At 43.3% G+C, this 17,309-nt stretch overlaps 2 protein-coding genes across 4 annotated transcripts in view; one reads left to right on the top strand and one right to left on the bottom strand.

The window, feature by feature from the left end:
- LOC137431440 (mediator of RNA polymerase II transcription subunit 1) overlaps nt 1–5,186 on the top strand; it is a 36,806-nt gene extending 31,620 nt beyond the window's left edge. Inside the window, exons 15-17 of the mRNA XM_068122762.2 lie at nt 3,483–3,588; nt 3,679–3,921; nt 5,056–5,186. Coding sequence (XP_067978863.2) covers nt 3,483–3,588; nt 3,679–3,856 — 284 coding nt within the window. The 3' untranslated portion in view covers nt 3,857–3,921; nt 5,056–5,186. The remainder of the gene's footprint in view (nt 1–3,482; nt 3,589–3,678; nt 3,922–5,055) is intronic.
- The window catches only part of YAE1 (YAE1 maturation factor of ABCE1), a 38,543-nt gene continuing 25,263 nt past the window's right edge, over nt 4,030–17,309 (bottom strand). Inside the window, exons 2-4 of one of the 3 annotated variants that reach the window (XR_010985267.2) lie at nt 9,517–9,638; nt 4,832–6,192; nt 4,030–4,597 (exon numbers count right to left, since the gene is read on the bottom strand). Coding sequence is in view for 2 of the 3 variants with exons in the window: in XM_078782025.1 (XP_078638151.1) it covers nt 5,817–6,192; nt 9,517–9,638; nt 15,510–15,590 (579 nt within the window). In the remaining variant the exon portion in view is untranslated. Of the gene's footprint in view, nt 6,193–9,516; nt 9,639–15,509; nt 15,606–17,309 lie in introns of those variants that run through there. The other 2 variants (XM_078782025.1, XM_068122763.2) reach the window with 2 other exon arrangements.

The following is a 17,309-nucleotide window of genomic DNA, read 5'->3' as shown; positions in this document are numbered from 1 at the left end:
AAGAGTTCTAAAGTACTAAAGGGTAAATCTAAACGGTTGTATAGGATATTTCTAATGTGGTGATTCTAAAGGGTTCTAAATGGTAATTATAATGTGTTCTAAAGGGTTAATTAATCAAGAGTTATCTCTTGATTATAACCATCAATTATATCTTGATTAATTAATCAAGATATAAAGTCAAACATCCAAGAGTTAATTCCAAAGGGTTCTAAAGGGTAATTCTACTGGGTTCTAAAGGGTGATTCTACAGGGTTCTATAGGGTAATTCTAATAGGTTTTGCTTGCTTCTAGGCTTTGCCTATTTCATATTTAAGATGCCAAATTGAACCGCTTTCTTCGGACACAGGTGCGATAAAAAAAACAACCTTTCTGCCTGCTTGGCAGTAAAAAAGAAAATAAAAGTATTCCAAACACGAAACGTCGTTTTAAAGGATATCATAAAGTACACCAACAACAAGCACGAAGACTGAATGTAACGTGTTAAATAAGGTGGTGTATAAGACGTGGGTATCAAAAATGTGGATCTCGAGAGTGGGAGTCGAGGACATCTGAGCATGGGAGTCGAGGAGTGTATTTTCACAAGCCTGTGAACTGTGATTTTTGTGAAAAGCATTTACTTGCAAGCTGAATAATTACGAATTTAGTGTATTTAGGAGAGCGCGTAGACCGGGACACAAGAAAGGGGAGGGAGAGACGTGGGGGGAGGAAGAGAAGAGAAGAGGGAGTGAGTAGTGAGTGGGGTAAAGGTAGGGATGAGTGTTTAGAGGTTTGGGGAGAGGAGTCAAGTGTGGAGGGGGGACGGGCGGGGGAAATGGGCAGCGAGTAGAGAAGAAGCTGTTGGTAGAGCATAGAGATTGTCAAGAGCTGGTGGCTAGGAATGGAATGGCCAAAGCTGGTTTATTCTATCAAAAGTGGGGAAGTCACAAGATTACCTATAGGAGTGGACAACATAGAACAGAATTGGATTTTGTAGTGGTAAAGAAGCGACAGTTGTGGAGGGTTAAGGATTGTAAGGTAGTGGTGGGAGAGCATGTTACCACCCAGCAAAAGCCTGTGGTGTTTGTGGTGAGGATGAAGAAAAGGAGGGAGGTTAAGAATAGGGGTCAAAAGATAATTAGGTGGGGAGTAGTGCAGGGAAACCGCAGTAGAGTACAAGTGGAGGATGAGGACCAGGTATGAGCACATTGGCAAATCAGCATGTGTGGAGCAGAAAAAGTATGGAGAGGCTTCACAGTCTTCTTTTTGGTTTTTCACTCTGCCATTCTATTCTCCATTTTAATCTTCATCTCGGCCTCTTTTTTTCTTTTCTTCTGGCCTCCATTTTGGCCTCTATTTATCTCAAATTGGACATGTGGGCCTCCATTTTGTTACACAATTTACCTTGCTTTTGCTTCTCTTGTTCCAGCTCAACTTGCTGTTCCTTGGCCTCTTTCACCAACCCTTCTTGTTCCTGGCTCTCCAATCTCACTTTTCTTGTCAACTGACGAATCTCCCAGGCATGCTTCCTTTGATTCTCCTTCTCCAGTTTTTCCCTTTCATCATTCTCCCATCTTGATTTTCATTGACCAATTTCCAAGTCATGTTTCCTTGGCTTCGTCTCCAACTTCTCCCTTTCAAATGTTTATTTTGCTTTCCATTGACCAATTTCCAAGTCATGTTTCCTTTGCTCCTTTCTTTACACCAATCTTGCCGTTTCTTTCAACTGACCAGTTTACAAGTTATGCTTCTTGCCTCGATTCAAAATCATTCCTATCCTCTGCTCCCGATGTTCCTCATCCAAGGCTAGGAGAGTGTTTATTATCTGCTGCTTGGTGCAGGGGAAGCATGTCAAAAAATTCAATCTGCCCCCCTCCACCCCTAACCTTTTACTGCTTCTTCGTGTCATCCTACCATTTCTGTTCAGCTCCATAGGCCACATATCCTATCATGGGTGTTGCTCTGAAAATGAAAATAATGCCGATGCTTTGTGTCGTACAGTCCGTAATCCATGGCGGGTTGAAAATTTCCTCTCAATTCGGCACTTTCAAAATGACATATGAATGCTAAAGGCAGCTGTGTGTGTTCAGTGATTCGGTTTAAACATCATTTTCAGCATTTAGACCAGTGGTTCTAAACCTGGGGTGCACGGGTGCGAAACATCATTTCTGGGGGTGCTAAACATGCTGGCTTTTCACTTAAAGTTACTAAAGGAGTGCTAAGAATCTAATTCTAAGAACTGTCCTAATTCATTGATTTTTCACAAGGTGGAGCAAGAAAATATTCTGGAAACCGAAGGGGTGCGTGCACAAAAAAGGTTAGGAACCACTGATTCGGACGATAGTGGTAATTTCAAAATGGTTAACCACAATTGTCCTATTCCTAAATACAAATTAGACACGACAAAATAGAAACCACCTTTCGAGGCCATTTTTCCCCGCAGAGCGGGGGTTGGCCTTTTGTGGGCACCGTGGTCCCCTTTTTGAAGCGATGTTTTACGGCCGGATGCCCTTCCTGCAGCCAACCCTGTTAGTTGCCTCTTGCGACACACAGGGAATTACCAGGGAACTGGTACTCAATTTTCCAACCTCAGAAGGATGACAGGCTGAGTCAACACCCCTGGCGTTAATTCAGCGATCAACCGGGATTCAAACCCAGGAACCTAAGCTGGCACCCTAACCGCTAAGCCAACACCAGGCTAAGCCAACACACACGACAAAATAGGACATACGAGCAATATCTGTAAGAGAGGGGTCGGGTTCCTATAATTTCCTGTTGATACAATTAGCTAGCGGTGGTTCTGATTATAACACACGTACACACATGAACGGATGCTTCTCCTTTCACCAATAGATGCAAAAACATAGTATCATTTAACTTCTGGCCCCGGAACCAAACAAAAAATTTATAGTTGTAAGTTGCAACAATGCACACTCGCCTCCAAGCTGTCTCGCCTGGGTTTGAATCAAAACCCAGCTATAAATTGTCATCCCAGTGTTTCACAGGCAGGGCAATTCAATGTGTGGAATCCCTTTTAGTCCTTTTCATCCTACTATCCTTATCCAGATTAAATATGTCCAGACCTCCCCCAATTTACTTTGTTACTTGGGGTTTCTGCACATGCGCGCCACGCCAAGCAGTCTGGGGCGGATTACGTCATTTCCAAAGTCGTGCATTAAATATCGAAAATATTTGTGCCAAAAAGAAACGGTTTTTATTTTACTCTTCAAAACCCGATTGCTTAACAGCAATGCCACTTTAGGTCCGAATGGTGCTCCTGAACACCAATGTAACAGTCAACGGACTCGGACTAGTTTTCTGATCTGAATCATCATGAACCAAGATACACGAACTCATTTTGTATAACGAACTAAGGTACACCTCAAGCACGGTCAAACTCATTTTACTTGTTTTTGTTTCTTTCATCTATGATCCTTATGTTGCTGTTTGTTGTGACTTTATGATCACAATTACCCATTTGTGCTATTTTGTCATTACGAGTGCAGTGGAAGTGGACATGACAAATCCAACAGGACTGTTGTGCCGGCTCTCAGCAAGGCCCCTGGACTCCATCATCTGCACGGATGACTTCCTAAGTTCAGTTCTTCAGCGGTGAGCTTGCACACTCCCATGTTGGGAGCATTTCATTTGTGCAGGATGGATTCTGTAAAGATTGTCTGTTTTTTGGCCTTTTTACCATAGCTGCCTCTCCCTGCCCATTACCCTACGAGCACTGCTTCGTTGTGTGGACAAAATTCAAGACCATTCCAACATCCCAGCCACACTTCATTTGCTGCCTCCTGATCACAACTCAAACCCAAATGACCTTGGCACCTTGCTCCCCATCTCTCATTCCTCAATCTGTCCTCTCCTCCTCTAAATGCAATATAGTTGTTGAGGGCCTGCACTACAGATGCAAGATAACTTGAATATTGTGTCCTCCAAGTAAGGAAGAGTCCTTGTGATATTCCCTCATCCCACCTTACATTTCCTCAATCATTTTTCTATGAACTGATATTTGTATATGTGTTTCAGTCACAAATTGATTGTAGCTTTATGTTATCCACACCGTGATTTTATATAAATACTTGTTTCACTAGAATAAAACGTGATTAAAGAACATTCTTGCTGTTAATTTTTTTTTTAACCAAAGCCTTCACAACTCTTGCATCTACGTTGCTGTGGAGATACCCTGGTTGAAGTACTTGAACACCAAAGATTTTAAATGAGTGGGTCAAAGAACATGATAAACAACATATCTCTTGCGATAATGTTAAAAATGTGAATTCTTAAATTTCATTCGTTAGACAGTCTGAACATAATGATGTGATATTCTGAATGATGCCAGACCATCTAAACGGTGGTTTTAGACAGTCTGAACATAAACATTCATTTGACTGTTCAAGCTCGCGTCACATTCACTACGCACAATTTATCAAATCTCTATGCATGTACTTATCTATGGATACCGTTGATAAAACGGTAAAGGATTTGAACAAAATCTTACAACAACCTGGATTTGAAAGTTAAATTAATGTAGCAACCCAATTCATTGCAACATTGATGAAAAATTTACCATCTTTTTATTTACCAATTTACCATTTACCAGATGACCTACCATCTCACCAATTTACAGCCTTAAAGTTAGCATCCTTTGTCTACTGGAATCATCTGGCATCATTCCCTCAACAAAGCAGACCTGTGCTTTTTTCATCAATACAACATAAAATGCATGTTGTATTGATGAAAAAGCACAGGTCTGCTTTGTTGAGGGAATGATGCCAGATGATTCCAGTAGACAAAGGATGCTAACTTTAAGGCTGTAAATTGGTGAGATGGTAGATAAAAGGTTCACTTCACCCACTCCATTCTTGACTTTCTGCACATATTTAGAAAGACAGGAGCTTTCTACCTACCATTGTGTACATGCAGACTGTCATTGCTATTTCTTAACATACCGCTGTGAAAGAGTACTGGGGGTGTAGCCTAGAGGTATGCAGACCTGCCTTTGAGCTGTTAGGATTAGGGTTGGGTTCAAATCTCGACCCAGCTATAAACTGTCGTCCTGATGTTTTGCAGGCAGGGTGAGCTAAAGTACATCATCTATTCGAAGGAAGGAAAGCTGGAGCATCTCCTGCCAGCAGCTGGAATGTCTTCCGGCCAGTACTGGTCATTGGTGGACATTAAAGATCCCATGATGTCATTTGAGAAGAATAGGCGAGTTATTGCTGGCACTCAACAAATTACAAATTCCTGCAACTTCACTTGAACGTCAGGCCTCGTCAGCCAGTTCGTGAAAGGTTTGGGTAAAAACGGGTGACACCGTCAGTGACGTCACAATTTCGTCACGTTTCGTGACGTCACGGTGTCAACGACAGGGTAAAGGGTAAACAAAAATCCAGGCCCTGGATGGCCTGAGGAGGGAGGGGGACGAGCCGCACACAAATCTAAGTAAATGTGTATCATGTAGCGCCACTCTAGGTGGGAGAGGGTATTACATGTTTGCATCCTTTACAGTATTGCTATCCCCACGTTTTCCTGTGCAGTGAGATGTTTTGAATTATGCAGCAAAGTATTTTCAATAATACATTGAACAAGGATAACATAACCCCCTTGGCCACTCCCGTTGGGAGCGGGTCCTTCTAGTAATGAATAAAGTACCTTTATATCCCTTCGTTTCACAAGTATGCTTGGCATGCATATAAAAGTATGTCTGATAAACAGGTGCAAAAAGGTCACTGCAAGATCTTGTTAGGACTGCAAATATAACTACAGGGATGGATAAATTAATTACACTTGAGGTCTTCGCCACACCACACAGTTTCTTCTATTAAGTAATCCTAGTTTCCTGAACGTAGTGATGGGAGGTTTTCTTCTGGCAGCAATTCTTCAACCACATCTGGTGCAAGGCCGAAGCAGAGCATCAGCTTTTTAGTTTCTTTCTGCAAATCACACAGTTGACTCGTTAGATATTCGACATCCCTCTGTTCAGAATGGCATTTCGTTCCGAGTTTTGGCTCTGCTTGGCTGGTGTTGCCGATATCCATTGCTTCGAGAACCTCTCCCAGCTCTGCTGGGTGTGTAGGTTGCGTGTCGGGTGTAAGAAGGCATGCGTGAAATGATGCAGACAGCTTTGTAGATGTGGCGTGAAGACGTTGCACATTGACGGCAAGAGCCGAACAGGATTCTCCCTGCTTCTTCCAAGCCAACAATGCTCTGAAAATGCATGTTATGAAGGTATAGCTGGGATTTAAAAAAACAATGACGAGAGTCGAGCATTTTAACGGATGTCTGATATCAGTTTGTGTCTTGCTACGTTTACCTCCGCCACCAAAGGTGGATGGAGGTTATGTTTTCACCATTGTCTGTTTGTTTGTCCGTTTGTGAACAAAATATCTCAAAGTTGTGGACGGATTCGGACGAAATTTGGCAGAGATGTAGCGTATGTGACAAGGACTAAATGATTAGATTTTTGGTGAAGATCCAGATTCGGATCCAGCGACTAGAATTTTTAAAGTGATTCTTCACCATTGGGAGATAGCACCAAAAATGATACATAGCACGATATCTCAAAGTTATGGATGGATTTGGACGAAACTTGGTGGACCGGTTGTGTGTATGACAAGGAAGAATCGATTCCATTTTGGTGCAGATCTGGATCCAGCTAGAATAATTTTTAAAGTGATTCTTCACCATTGAGTGATATGGCCAACCAGGTGAAGGTATGCTCTCTACTTAGTGCCGTTCTAGTTCACTATAACTTGACATTATTAATCACTAATAACTACAAGCATGTAGATTACACATTGCTTGTAACATTAATGTGCATTTCACCACTGAATCATGGCCTCTTGTTGCATTTCCTCATTCAAGGCCAATGTGTCAATTTGTGTTATTCATCAAAAGGTACAATGATATCTCCTAAAATCCTTGATATTCATGTGAAGGTACATTTAATTAATCTAATGTTCACACTATACACATAAAAGTACATTTATATCTTCTGTCATTGCTATTCACGCGAATGCACTGTCACATGCATTGGGTGTCGTGCTACACAATGTATGTGGCTGTGGGAATTTAGAATGTCAAGAGGAATCAAATTAATGGCAACCACAGTCACACCACGAGTAATTAAACTCGTGAAGACAACCGAGCAAGTTAATAGGCAATCTTCTAAACCATTAATAGGCTGGCAGGATGGCTTAGAGGTATGCACACTCACCTTTAAGCTGTCTAGCCTGGGTTTGAATCTCAGCCCAGGCAGGTATAAACTGTCATCCTGGTGTTTCACACAACTTTTGGAAGCAAACAGAGAATTGAAGCATCCGGCCTTCTCATGAGCAGAGTCAGTTGTGGTGCCATTTGAAGTGAGAGAAGGGATGTAGCATGAGCATACACCAGAGACCGACTTAACAAGGTGCCACCATGTCTTTGATGAAGTAGACAGGTTTCAGAGTTCAGTCTTGCTCGAGGTTGGCCAGATATTGTTTTCTGGCTTTCCTGAGAGTGGACGCACTTGTTCCGAGTTTTGTGGAATGGTTTGATGCTGCCTTTGGCCGGATTTGCCTGCCAGGAAAAGAAGGGTCATTGTTTGAAGGCAACTGCCTCACCACAGGATTCTGTGTACCAGGGGTGAGAAGATCAATATGATAACTGCATATGAGATGGTATAATTCTGTATACAAGGGAAAGCAAGCACGTGTGGAAGGATTCTCAAGCAGTATTAATACAAGAAGAGTTGGAAATGAAGGTCCAGTCTTGACACGAGAGAGCAGCTTGCAGTCCCTGCCAGTCAACTTTGGTGAACTGCCGGACTCCACTGTGCTGAGACAGCTCTCTGCCAATTTGCAGATAGATCTTGACTCTCATATGCACATGTTCAGAAGAGGAACTGGAGACATTTGGCAGAAAATTCATCATGACCAATCCCAGAAGGCAGGACTGCCACTGGGAGAAATCTGGGTCAGAAAGGTCATTGATTGGATGAGGGTCATAGAGTCAGAAGTCCTTTGCTGCAATGCCATTGCAGGCTGAAGAGGCCCAAACAACCAGACAATTGGCATGGTTACAGATTGAAATCAGCACATATGAGGAGGAGAGAGTTGGGATAGGTAGGAGAGAAATATGTAGTCATCCCTGTTAGGACGATACAGCACACAGCCAAATAGGATGTGGTTGCGGAGAGGAAAGCACAGCCAAAGGTACTCCTGGGATTTAGGATGGGGGAGTGTAGTACACGGACAGTGGGAAATTGGGTTATTGACATAAATTACATCTCTGCCAAGGAGTGACTCCATGGGCCTCACACAATTAGTGAACTTTCCGACCTAGATTTCTCCCAAAGACACATCCTCTTTCTAGACTTTTGAGCTCAAACAATGCAAATAAATAAACCCCAAAGACACCATGCTTAATCCAATTCTCTTCCCTCGGACATATGCCAATATTATTATCAGCCATGAAGTACACAGCAATCCATAGGGAAGAATGGAGATGATGATGGGACAGAGTGGATGGGTAAGGCCTTCCTTTTTTTTCAATGTGCCACAGGGTAGTTTTTGCCCAACATGCAGGCGGGTGGTTCCCCGTACATGAAGGCCTGCTGGTGGGTTGCTCAGGTGTGGATGCAGAAAGGCTCGGGATCTGAGCAACGTCCCATTCACCCATCCCCCCTGTCCCTTGCACACTAAAGCATAGGGGCATGACTCGCAGGTATCTGTCTTGGCCTGAATATATTGCTGAAGGACCTCTGTGAAATCTCGTGTCGAAAAAAATCTGGTGAGGTCTGGTTGAGAATGAAGCATGGAATCCACACGATATTTTGTGAAGTCTCCTGTGGAAAATATGGTGTGAAGTGACCATTCCCCATCTTTGGGCTATGTAATTAAAACTACCCACATGAGGTCACTCCTCTCTCTTTCTCATTTACTGTCAAGGGCCAAGAGGGCCAAATTTGAATCTCAATGTCTGCTGGTTTAAAACGTTACGCACACACATATCGGCCTTTCTCTGCAAGAACGTTGGTTCTGCTAAGTTCCATTACATGTCAATGTCCAGTGGATGTCACGAGCTCAGAAACCACTGCGTGACCGAACAAAGAGTTTTGAATTTAGAGGGATGATGTGGCGGGGGTGAATATGAGTGAAGGCAATAGTGAAGAATCACGTAAAACATTATCGTATCCGGATCATCACCAAAATTGAATCAATTGGTCCTTGTCACACACCCAACCTGTCCACCAAGTTTTGTCCGAATCCCTCCACAACTTTTTGAGATATCCTGCACACAAACAGACATGGGTGACAACATAACCTCCACCCACCTTCAGTGACAGAGGTAAAAAGAATTAACAACTCTATAATTACCTCCGCCCCCTCATCCCTCAGCTCAGGCCATTTGTTTTACAGTATATTTGTATCTTCTAATGTGCTTGCTATTCATTAAAAAACATTTGCTGATTAAAGGAGTGTTTTATTATACAAAGGTAATTCTCTTTTTTTGGAATTTGTTTGGTTTCCCTTCATGTCGATTCCTTACCCCAGCACACCTTCCAGCCGCTTCGCACCGACTGCTGTGGTAGCTCCCTGAGCGAACCCGACATTGAACCCGCGCTGCAGCGCCCACTCCCGGCCAGCATGTGCTCCCTCTCGATACCCTTCCTATAAACATAGAACAAGACCGAAAGTCTAACAGCAGCGTAGCCGGGCTTGTAAAATATTATAAACCACAAACACACATGATTAGCTTTTTAAACAGTCGCTAATGCTGTTTATAACATTAAACAAATAAATTTTGAGAGATCCAGACATCCGTGAGGTAAGTTTTACTTACAGAACTGAGGGAAGATCTACTGTAATCTAGATTATACTCCACAAGGGCCGGGTACGTACCGTTTTGTTGGAAGAGACGCAACGCCAATGCTTTCGATATTTGATGGTCATTTTAACAATCGGTTTGTTTGTGTTTCACACTGAATGAAAAACGTAAAGGTCGAGCATGGCGATTGTGATGTATGACAGGTTCAACAATATGTTCGGCATGAACGGCATATAAATCAAAATGGCGGTGTGTGGAGAGTCAGCCGCCATACCGCCGTAATGACCACCCTGTCATGTGACCAGATCCTCAGCTCTGATTATTATACGTTTGAGAGGACATACATGCATACACACATACAAACATAAATAGACGGACAAACACTGTTCTAGATGGCTTTGCCCGATGAGCTATGCCATAAAACATAGATAGATATAAGTGAACATGAGATACTATAATTTCTTAAGTGATTCTTCACCATTGAGAGATACGGCCAAAAACGATATCCAGTGAACCCTCGTTAACCCGGTCTACTTTATTCGCAGCACCCAATGTCTGATTAGCGAGATTGTCGGATAAACTATTTTGACCCCGATCCCCCAAGCGTTCAATTAGCGTCTCCATGGAAACAGTAATTGACTATGTCGGCAAGCGTGCCAGTGTCCATTGGCATGTTAGGCCGAGTATGATCAGTAGCCTACAGAAACTGGGTGTATTGTACATGTACATGTAAATGAAAATAAAGAACATAAGATCATTAAATAACTTGTAATCTTTTTATCGGACGTGGATAGGATGCCCGTATGGCACCAACAGTTTCGGATAGTTTATTCTTTGACGCTCATCCAACCGTTCTTCAGGAGATGGAGAGCTTCACATCGGTTGGCCGTCATCGGTTGTCCGTCTTTGAAGACATTCAAAAAGAGTTTCGTTAGTTCCTTTCGATATTGCAGCTTGAAATTACAGATGATGTCGGCATCGTTCGGTTGCAAGTGTGCGGTCGTATTCGCTGGCAGGAAATGAACTTTAACGAACTTCAAGCAATTGCTGATGGGAATTTGATCATAATCTTGACAAAAACTGTGTCCTGTGATCAAACGATGACAGCTTGTTTTGGTTGGGAGACAATCTCAGCCAAGGTGTTAAATTACTTACCCTCTCGGTGAATCTACTATTCCGAACCGCCGCTTGTGTTTGCATGCCTCCCCGCCGGAGCATTGCTGATTAGGCAATCAGGTCAGGGTGCCTGGTGGAGGCTAATTGACGGTGTTGTTTGTCGGATTATAAAGACCATTTTACACGTGTTTTGATGATTTTGTACTGCATTTCCCCTGTCGGAGTCGGATAGTGCGATTTCCGGATTAGAGGGATAAAATGATTGGCGAAAATCTGTTCCATGGATGCTTTGGTCGGATAGTGAGATTTCCGGATTAAACGGAGTTGGACTAAAGCGAGCTGACTGTATAGCAGGATATCTCAATTATGGACGAATTCAGACGACATTTGGTGGACAGGTTGGGTGTGTGAAAAGGAAAAATTGATTAGATTGTGAAAAACAACCAAATGTGGATCCGAGAATTTTTTTATCTTAGTGATTCTTCACCATTGAGAGATAGGGCCAAAATGATGGCATGTGTATATAATATATAGCACCGTGGTTCTTAACCTGGGTTCGACCGAACCCCAGGGGTTCAGTGAGCCAGTCTCAATTGACAAACCGATCCTCACCACGTCGTATGAAGTTGCGTACCTGATCGCAAAGCAGGGCAAACGACACACCGTAGGCGAGACACTCATCAAACCGGCCGCGTTGAAGATGGCCAACATCATGCTGGGAAAAGCTGCGGAAAACAAGTTGTCTCTCGTTCCACTCTCAAATGACACCATCAGATGCAGAATCGACGACATGAGCGACGACATCCTCACACAGGTAGTTGCAGATTTAGTCGCGAGCCCGACGAAATTCAGCCTTCAACTCGACGAGACCACCGACGTTTCGAATTTGAGCCAGCTCATCTTATTTGTGCGTTATGTCAAAGGAGATGAGATCAAGGAAGACTTTCTGTTCTGCAAGCCTCTCACAACAACGACGAAGGCAGTTGACGTGAAGAAGCTTATGGACGACTTCTTCAGAAGCAATGGCCTCTCGTGGAACATGGTGTCTGCAGTTTGCTCGGACGTAGCTCGAGCCATGCTGGGATGCAACTCCGGTTTTGGAGCGCTGGTGAAGACCGATGCACCACACATCATCGTCATGCACTGCGTCCTGCACAGACACGCGCTGGCATCAAAAACGCTGCCTCCAAAACTGGCCAATGTTCTGAAAATCGTCGTGGAAACTGTGAATTACGTGCGAAGCCGTGCTCTGAATCATCGCATCTTCAAAGGGCTGTGCAATGAAATCGGCTCTGAATTCGAAGTCCTTCTCTACCACTCTAACGTTCGATGGTTATCACAAGGGAAGGTAGTGAGCCGTGTTTTTGCCTTGCGTGTAGAATTAGCCCTGTTTTTGCGAGAACACCAGCATTGCCATGCAACGCACTTCCAGGAGTCAGAGTTCATCCTCGCCTTGGCGTACTTGGCTGACATCTTCGACGCACTCAATCATCTCAATTGCCAGGTGCAGGGCGGTGGAGTGAATGTCATTGAATCTGAAGAAAAGCTGAGCGCTTTCCGAAAGAAGTTACCGTTGTGGAGGCGGCGAACAGAGAACGACAACTTCGCGAACTTTTCGCTGCTGGACGAGTGCGTGAGCGGGATCGAAGATGAGTCTGAAGTTGGAGGCACTGCTGTACCGGGGGAGCTGAAGCAAGCGATTGCCACGCACTTGGATGAGCTGGGAAAGTCATTCGACGGCTCCTTCCCCGACCAAGAGCAATACCCAGCATGGGTGCGGCATCCGTTTACTTTCGACATTGCAATGGCAGATGTCAACGACCAATACCTCGACGACCTCATCGAACTTCAGCAGAGCCAGACTCAACAACAACAACTCTTCAGCACAACAACGCTCTCAACGTTTTGGTGCCGCCAAATGGAAGGGTATCCTCACATCGCTAAAATTGCCCTTGAGATCCTCACGCCGTTCGTTACAACGTATCTCTGCAAGCATGCATTTTCGAAACTGGTGGACATTAAAACAAAGAAAAGGAGTAGGCTTGCATGTGAAAATGATTTGAGGGTGGCCCTTGCCAAAACAAAACCACGCATTTTCCAGATCGCCTCCCGAAAAGAAGAACAGAAAACGCATTAAGATGCAATTCTTAATTTTTTTTTTCAAATTTGAGGGGTTCCACGAGTGTTCGGTGGGTTTCGTTAGGGTTCGGCGCCTTAAAAACGGTTAAGAACCACTGAATTATAGCATGATGTTTCAAAAAGTTGTGAATGGATTATGACAAAACTTGGTGGGAGAGCTGGTTAGGCAACAAGAACAAGCCAATTATATTTTGGTCCAGGTCTGGATCCAGATCTGGCCTATCAGTGGGATACAAAATGTTGACTGTTCAACCTGGTGGAGGTATGCACTCTATCGAGTGGCGTTCTAGTTCTCCTCTGCTTCTTCTTTCTCCTGAATCCATATCCAATCCTCAAACACCCTCTTGTGTCCAAAGTGAGATTAGCATTTACAGAGTCAATATATGAACGGGACACGAAACACATCAATGAGAAAACCCTCATCCCTCTGTTCAAGGCCTCGATTAATCCTCTGTTGGAATTTGTTAACATCATATGGAACCCAAGAAACAACATGGATAAAGGCACAAAAAAAAATCCCCGAGGCTCTTTATGAGAAAAAGAAAACGTCCAAGGTTGATTTTACCAAGGGCTACTTTTTTGTTTTTGGAGGCTTCTTTTTCATATGCATCATCTCTTTGTTTGGTGATGCCATCAAATAGTAGCATTACCTTATGTATCTGTGATCAATTATTTTTTCGGGTTTTCTCTTTTTGTTGACTTTTTGGCAGTTTTACAACTGTAAAATGTACTTGTCTGTTTCATAAGATGAGTTTGAAGGTGCTTGCGAAGTTTCTGTACTGCCGGTAGGTTGCGCAGGTTTCGTTTGAATCAGATTACATGCTGTAATCTAATATGCGAGATACCCTATCATAACCCATAACAAAGCTGCTACAATTCGGGGCCATGCAGCTGGAGACATGTTGAGGGCAGGCAGCGCTGGGGCGTAACGAGGGCGGTCAGTGATGGTAACCATGTGATGCCAATGGATCAAACAGAACAGTCCAGAGCTAACCCTCTGCCAACTCTTCTCGGAGAAACTCACGACTTTGAAACCATCTTTGAGAAATGCACATCTTTTGGACGAAGTTAATTCTGCCATTGCATCGATAGCCACCGCCATTTTGTTTGAATCTCGCTGTTACACTGCCTTCGGAGTATGCGGCAAATTTGATTGGTAGACGGTGTAAAATTTTGCCCAAGTACTGCTAATTTTTTTTGGAAGTGCAAATAAGGCAATTTGTGTTCTACAGTGTTCAAATATATAATTCCATTGAAATAATTACAAAAGTTTTAAAGGCTGTAAAAAAAACAACATCTAATTGGCAGTTTGCCTCCGCTGAAGCATCCTATTTCACAACACTTTTTCACAACACTTCACATCACAACACTTCTATAACACTTTTTTCTACTTCTTCTATAAAAGAATGCTTTCGACTTGCTCACCAATTCTATTCATTCAAAAAAAAAATTCGATCTCTTACAGTGCATCTTTCATTCATTCCCTAAACTCTCCAGAACTCCACCCATCCTTCAGCGTCCTCAAACGTATTTTTGACTCGAATGTCTCAAGAAACTCATTTTGCAATAAATGTTCGTTTCCCATAAATCGTACACTTTTCAAAATCCAATCACACCCCTCCCCTCCAAATCTTCCCCATCACCCATCTCTGTCAAATCTTCCCCCTTGCCCCTCCCCCCCAAATCTTCCCAAACACCCATCCCTTTCAAATCTCCCCCCCTGCCCCTTCCCTCCTAAACTCCCCCCAAACCCCTCCCCTCCGAGACTCTCCCTCACTCCTCCCCTCCTAGACTCCCCTCCTCCTCAAAGCGTCCTCCCCGCTTCTTCCCCCTTCCAACTTTCACCTTCATCTTCCTCAACCTTCTGCTTCACTCTTCCCCCTCCTCAAATAACACCTCACTGCACCTCACCCAAACACCATCAAACCTTTTGTCCGCCCCATTCTTCCCTTTCTCCAAGCTATTCTGTAATAGTGCAGGCCCATATGTCATAACAATATTGTTTGTGTTTTTTGTTTGTTAAAATTGATTTAGCAATGGATTCTGCTTCAGAATATTATAGAGATGTAAAAAAAATAGGGTTCCATTTTTTCTTTTACGTCTAATAGGTAGTAATTCGAAGAAATCCAAGATGGCCGCCATAAAATTTGGAAAATACACTTTTGTGCATATCTTTGTATCTAGATATCATATAAACATGAATAATATGTCCTTTTATATGTTTTCAGACCCAAGGAAGCCATTTCTGCCATTGTTTTTACAGAAAAATGCAAGGAAAATAAAATAGTGGACATATACCAGCCAAAGTGGGGTCGGCCGGCATGAAATCGGTTAATTAAGTTTCCACCATCTAGTTAAGGTCTGGTTTTGACTGTGTTGACGAAATGTGAATCTGAATAGTAGTATCTATCTTTGCAGGACCGACGACAGTTCAAGAGTGTCTAGAAAATGACACCTACCTTCAAGATGAGTGACTCACCACCCAGGAAGATTGAGAAGTCAGTAGATTTCGGACTTTGTTTTGTATGCCAAATGGCCATAGGGCAAACAGACTATACAACCTTTGTAACGAAACCAAAACTCTCCTCTGTCGAGAAACTGATGGCAGGTGCTGAGGAACAGTACACGTATGGTGAAACAAAGTTTGCATCATTGAATAGACGTTTGCAATATTCCTCTGCTGAAGAATTGCTCGCAAAAGGTCTCCGCTACCATAAAGCTTGTTACAAAGATGTTACCAATAAGATGCACATTGATCGAGCAAAGGCTAGGTTTGAGAAAGGAACAACATCAGGCAGTGCCGCAGAAATCCGACTGAAAAAGAGAGGACGACCAAGTTCTAGTGATCTAGGGGAAAGCACGTCAACATCCAGAAGGTGTTCCCGAGAACAGACATTTGACGCGCTCAGATGTGTCATATGCCAGGAAGACAGAGGAAGTGAACTACACAATGTGTCAACAAAGAACATGGGACTCCAGATCAGAAACATTGGCCAAGAAACAAGTAATGACAATCTGAAAGTGAGACTGAACAGTGTCATAAGTTCGCCTGACCCATTGCAAGCAATGGCTGAGGACATGAAATATCATTTACCATGTGTAGTTAAGGCCAAACGTGCTATAGTTAAGACGGAAAAACAAACAGAAACAACCAATGTTAACTTTGGTCAGGTGTTATCAGACCTTGAACTCATTGAAATTGTTGAAACTGCGTTGAATGATACTACTGAAAATGCTGTGCTGAATATGAATGAAATTCATGTAACCTATGTCAATTTACTTAAGGAGCACGACTTTCCGGTCTCAGACAACCATAGTTATAAGCCATACCTGAAACAATTGATCCTAGACAACATTGCCGATGTTCATTTCAGCCGGCCCTCAAACAAAACAAAGCCAGAGCAGATTCTTTCCACAAAGCTCAAAGACCACATGATATCAAGCACAATTACAGCAGACAGCATCAAAGACGATTTTAAAGTACTTTTGCGAGCTGCGAAAATATTGAGGAAAGACATCGCATCTTCCCCAGCATGGAAATTTAATGGAACCTTTGCTGATTACAAGCCACCCCCGATGCTCAACATCTTCTGCAAGCATGCAGTCATGGGAACAAGGAAAGTAGGAAATAGCAACAGGGAGGACTCCATTGGTGTGAGTGCATCATTGTTGGCGCAGCACTTTGTCGGTGCTTATAAATCTGACCGACAGGTATCGTACGAACCAAGAAGCGAGGATGGATCATTCAAACAACGATTTGAAACTCCATTGAGTGTGGGCTTAGCTCTCGACATACACAAAAACACACGATCCAAGGCGCTTGTAGAGAAACTTGCACATCTGGACCTCGCCATCTCCTACAAAAAGGTCATGGAGATTGAGACCAGCATTGCCAACTCCGTACTGAAGCAAATGGAGTCCACCGGAGGCATCTGTCTACCACCATGGTTGGTTCAGGACACGTTCGTCTGGTTTGCCATGGACAACATCGATTTTCTAGAGTCAACTCCTTGCGGGATGAATACCCTTCATGGTACAGCAATTGCGATCTACCAGCCTGTATCACCGGAGAAATCACCCATGATACCACCAATTGAACTTGACCGGTCATCAAAAGCTCAAACGATACATGATGCAGTTGGCTGTAAAACGTTGACCTGCAAGAAGCCAGCACCCGAGAAGAGAAAGAGCGACTGCAAGCTGCTCACATCAAAACCCGAGACAGACAAGAACAAGAAAACCGATATGACCTGGATGAT

This window comes from Myxine glutinosa, chromosome 7, assembly GCF_964187855.1.
Source record: "Myxine glutinosa chromosome 7, kmMyxGlut1.1, whole genome shotgun sequence".
NCBI classification, from domain to species: Eukaryota; Metazoa; Chordata; class Myxini; order Myxiniformes; family Myxinidae; genus Myxine; species Myxine glutinosa.
The sequence above is the reverse complement of the archived record's forward strand: the minus strand, read 5'-3'. Positions and strand labels throughout refer to the sequence as shown.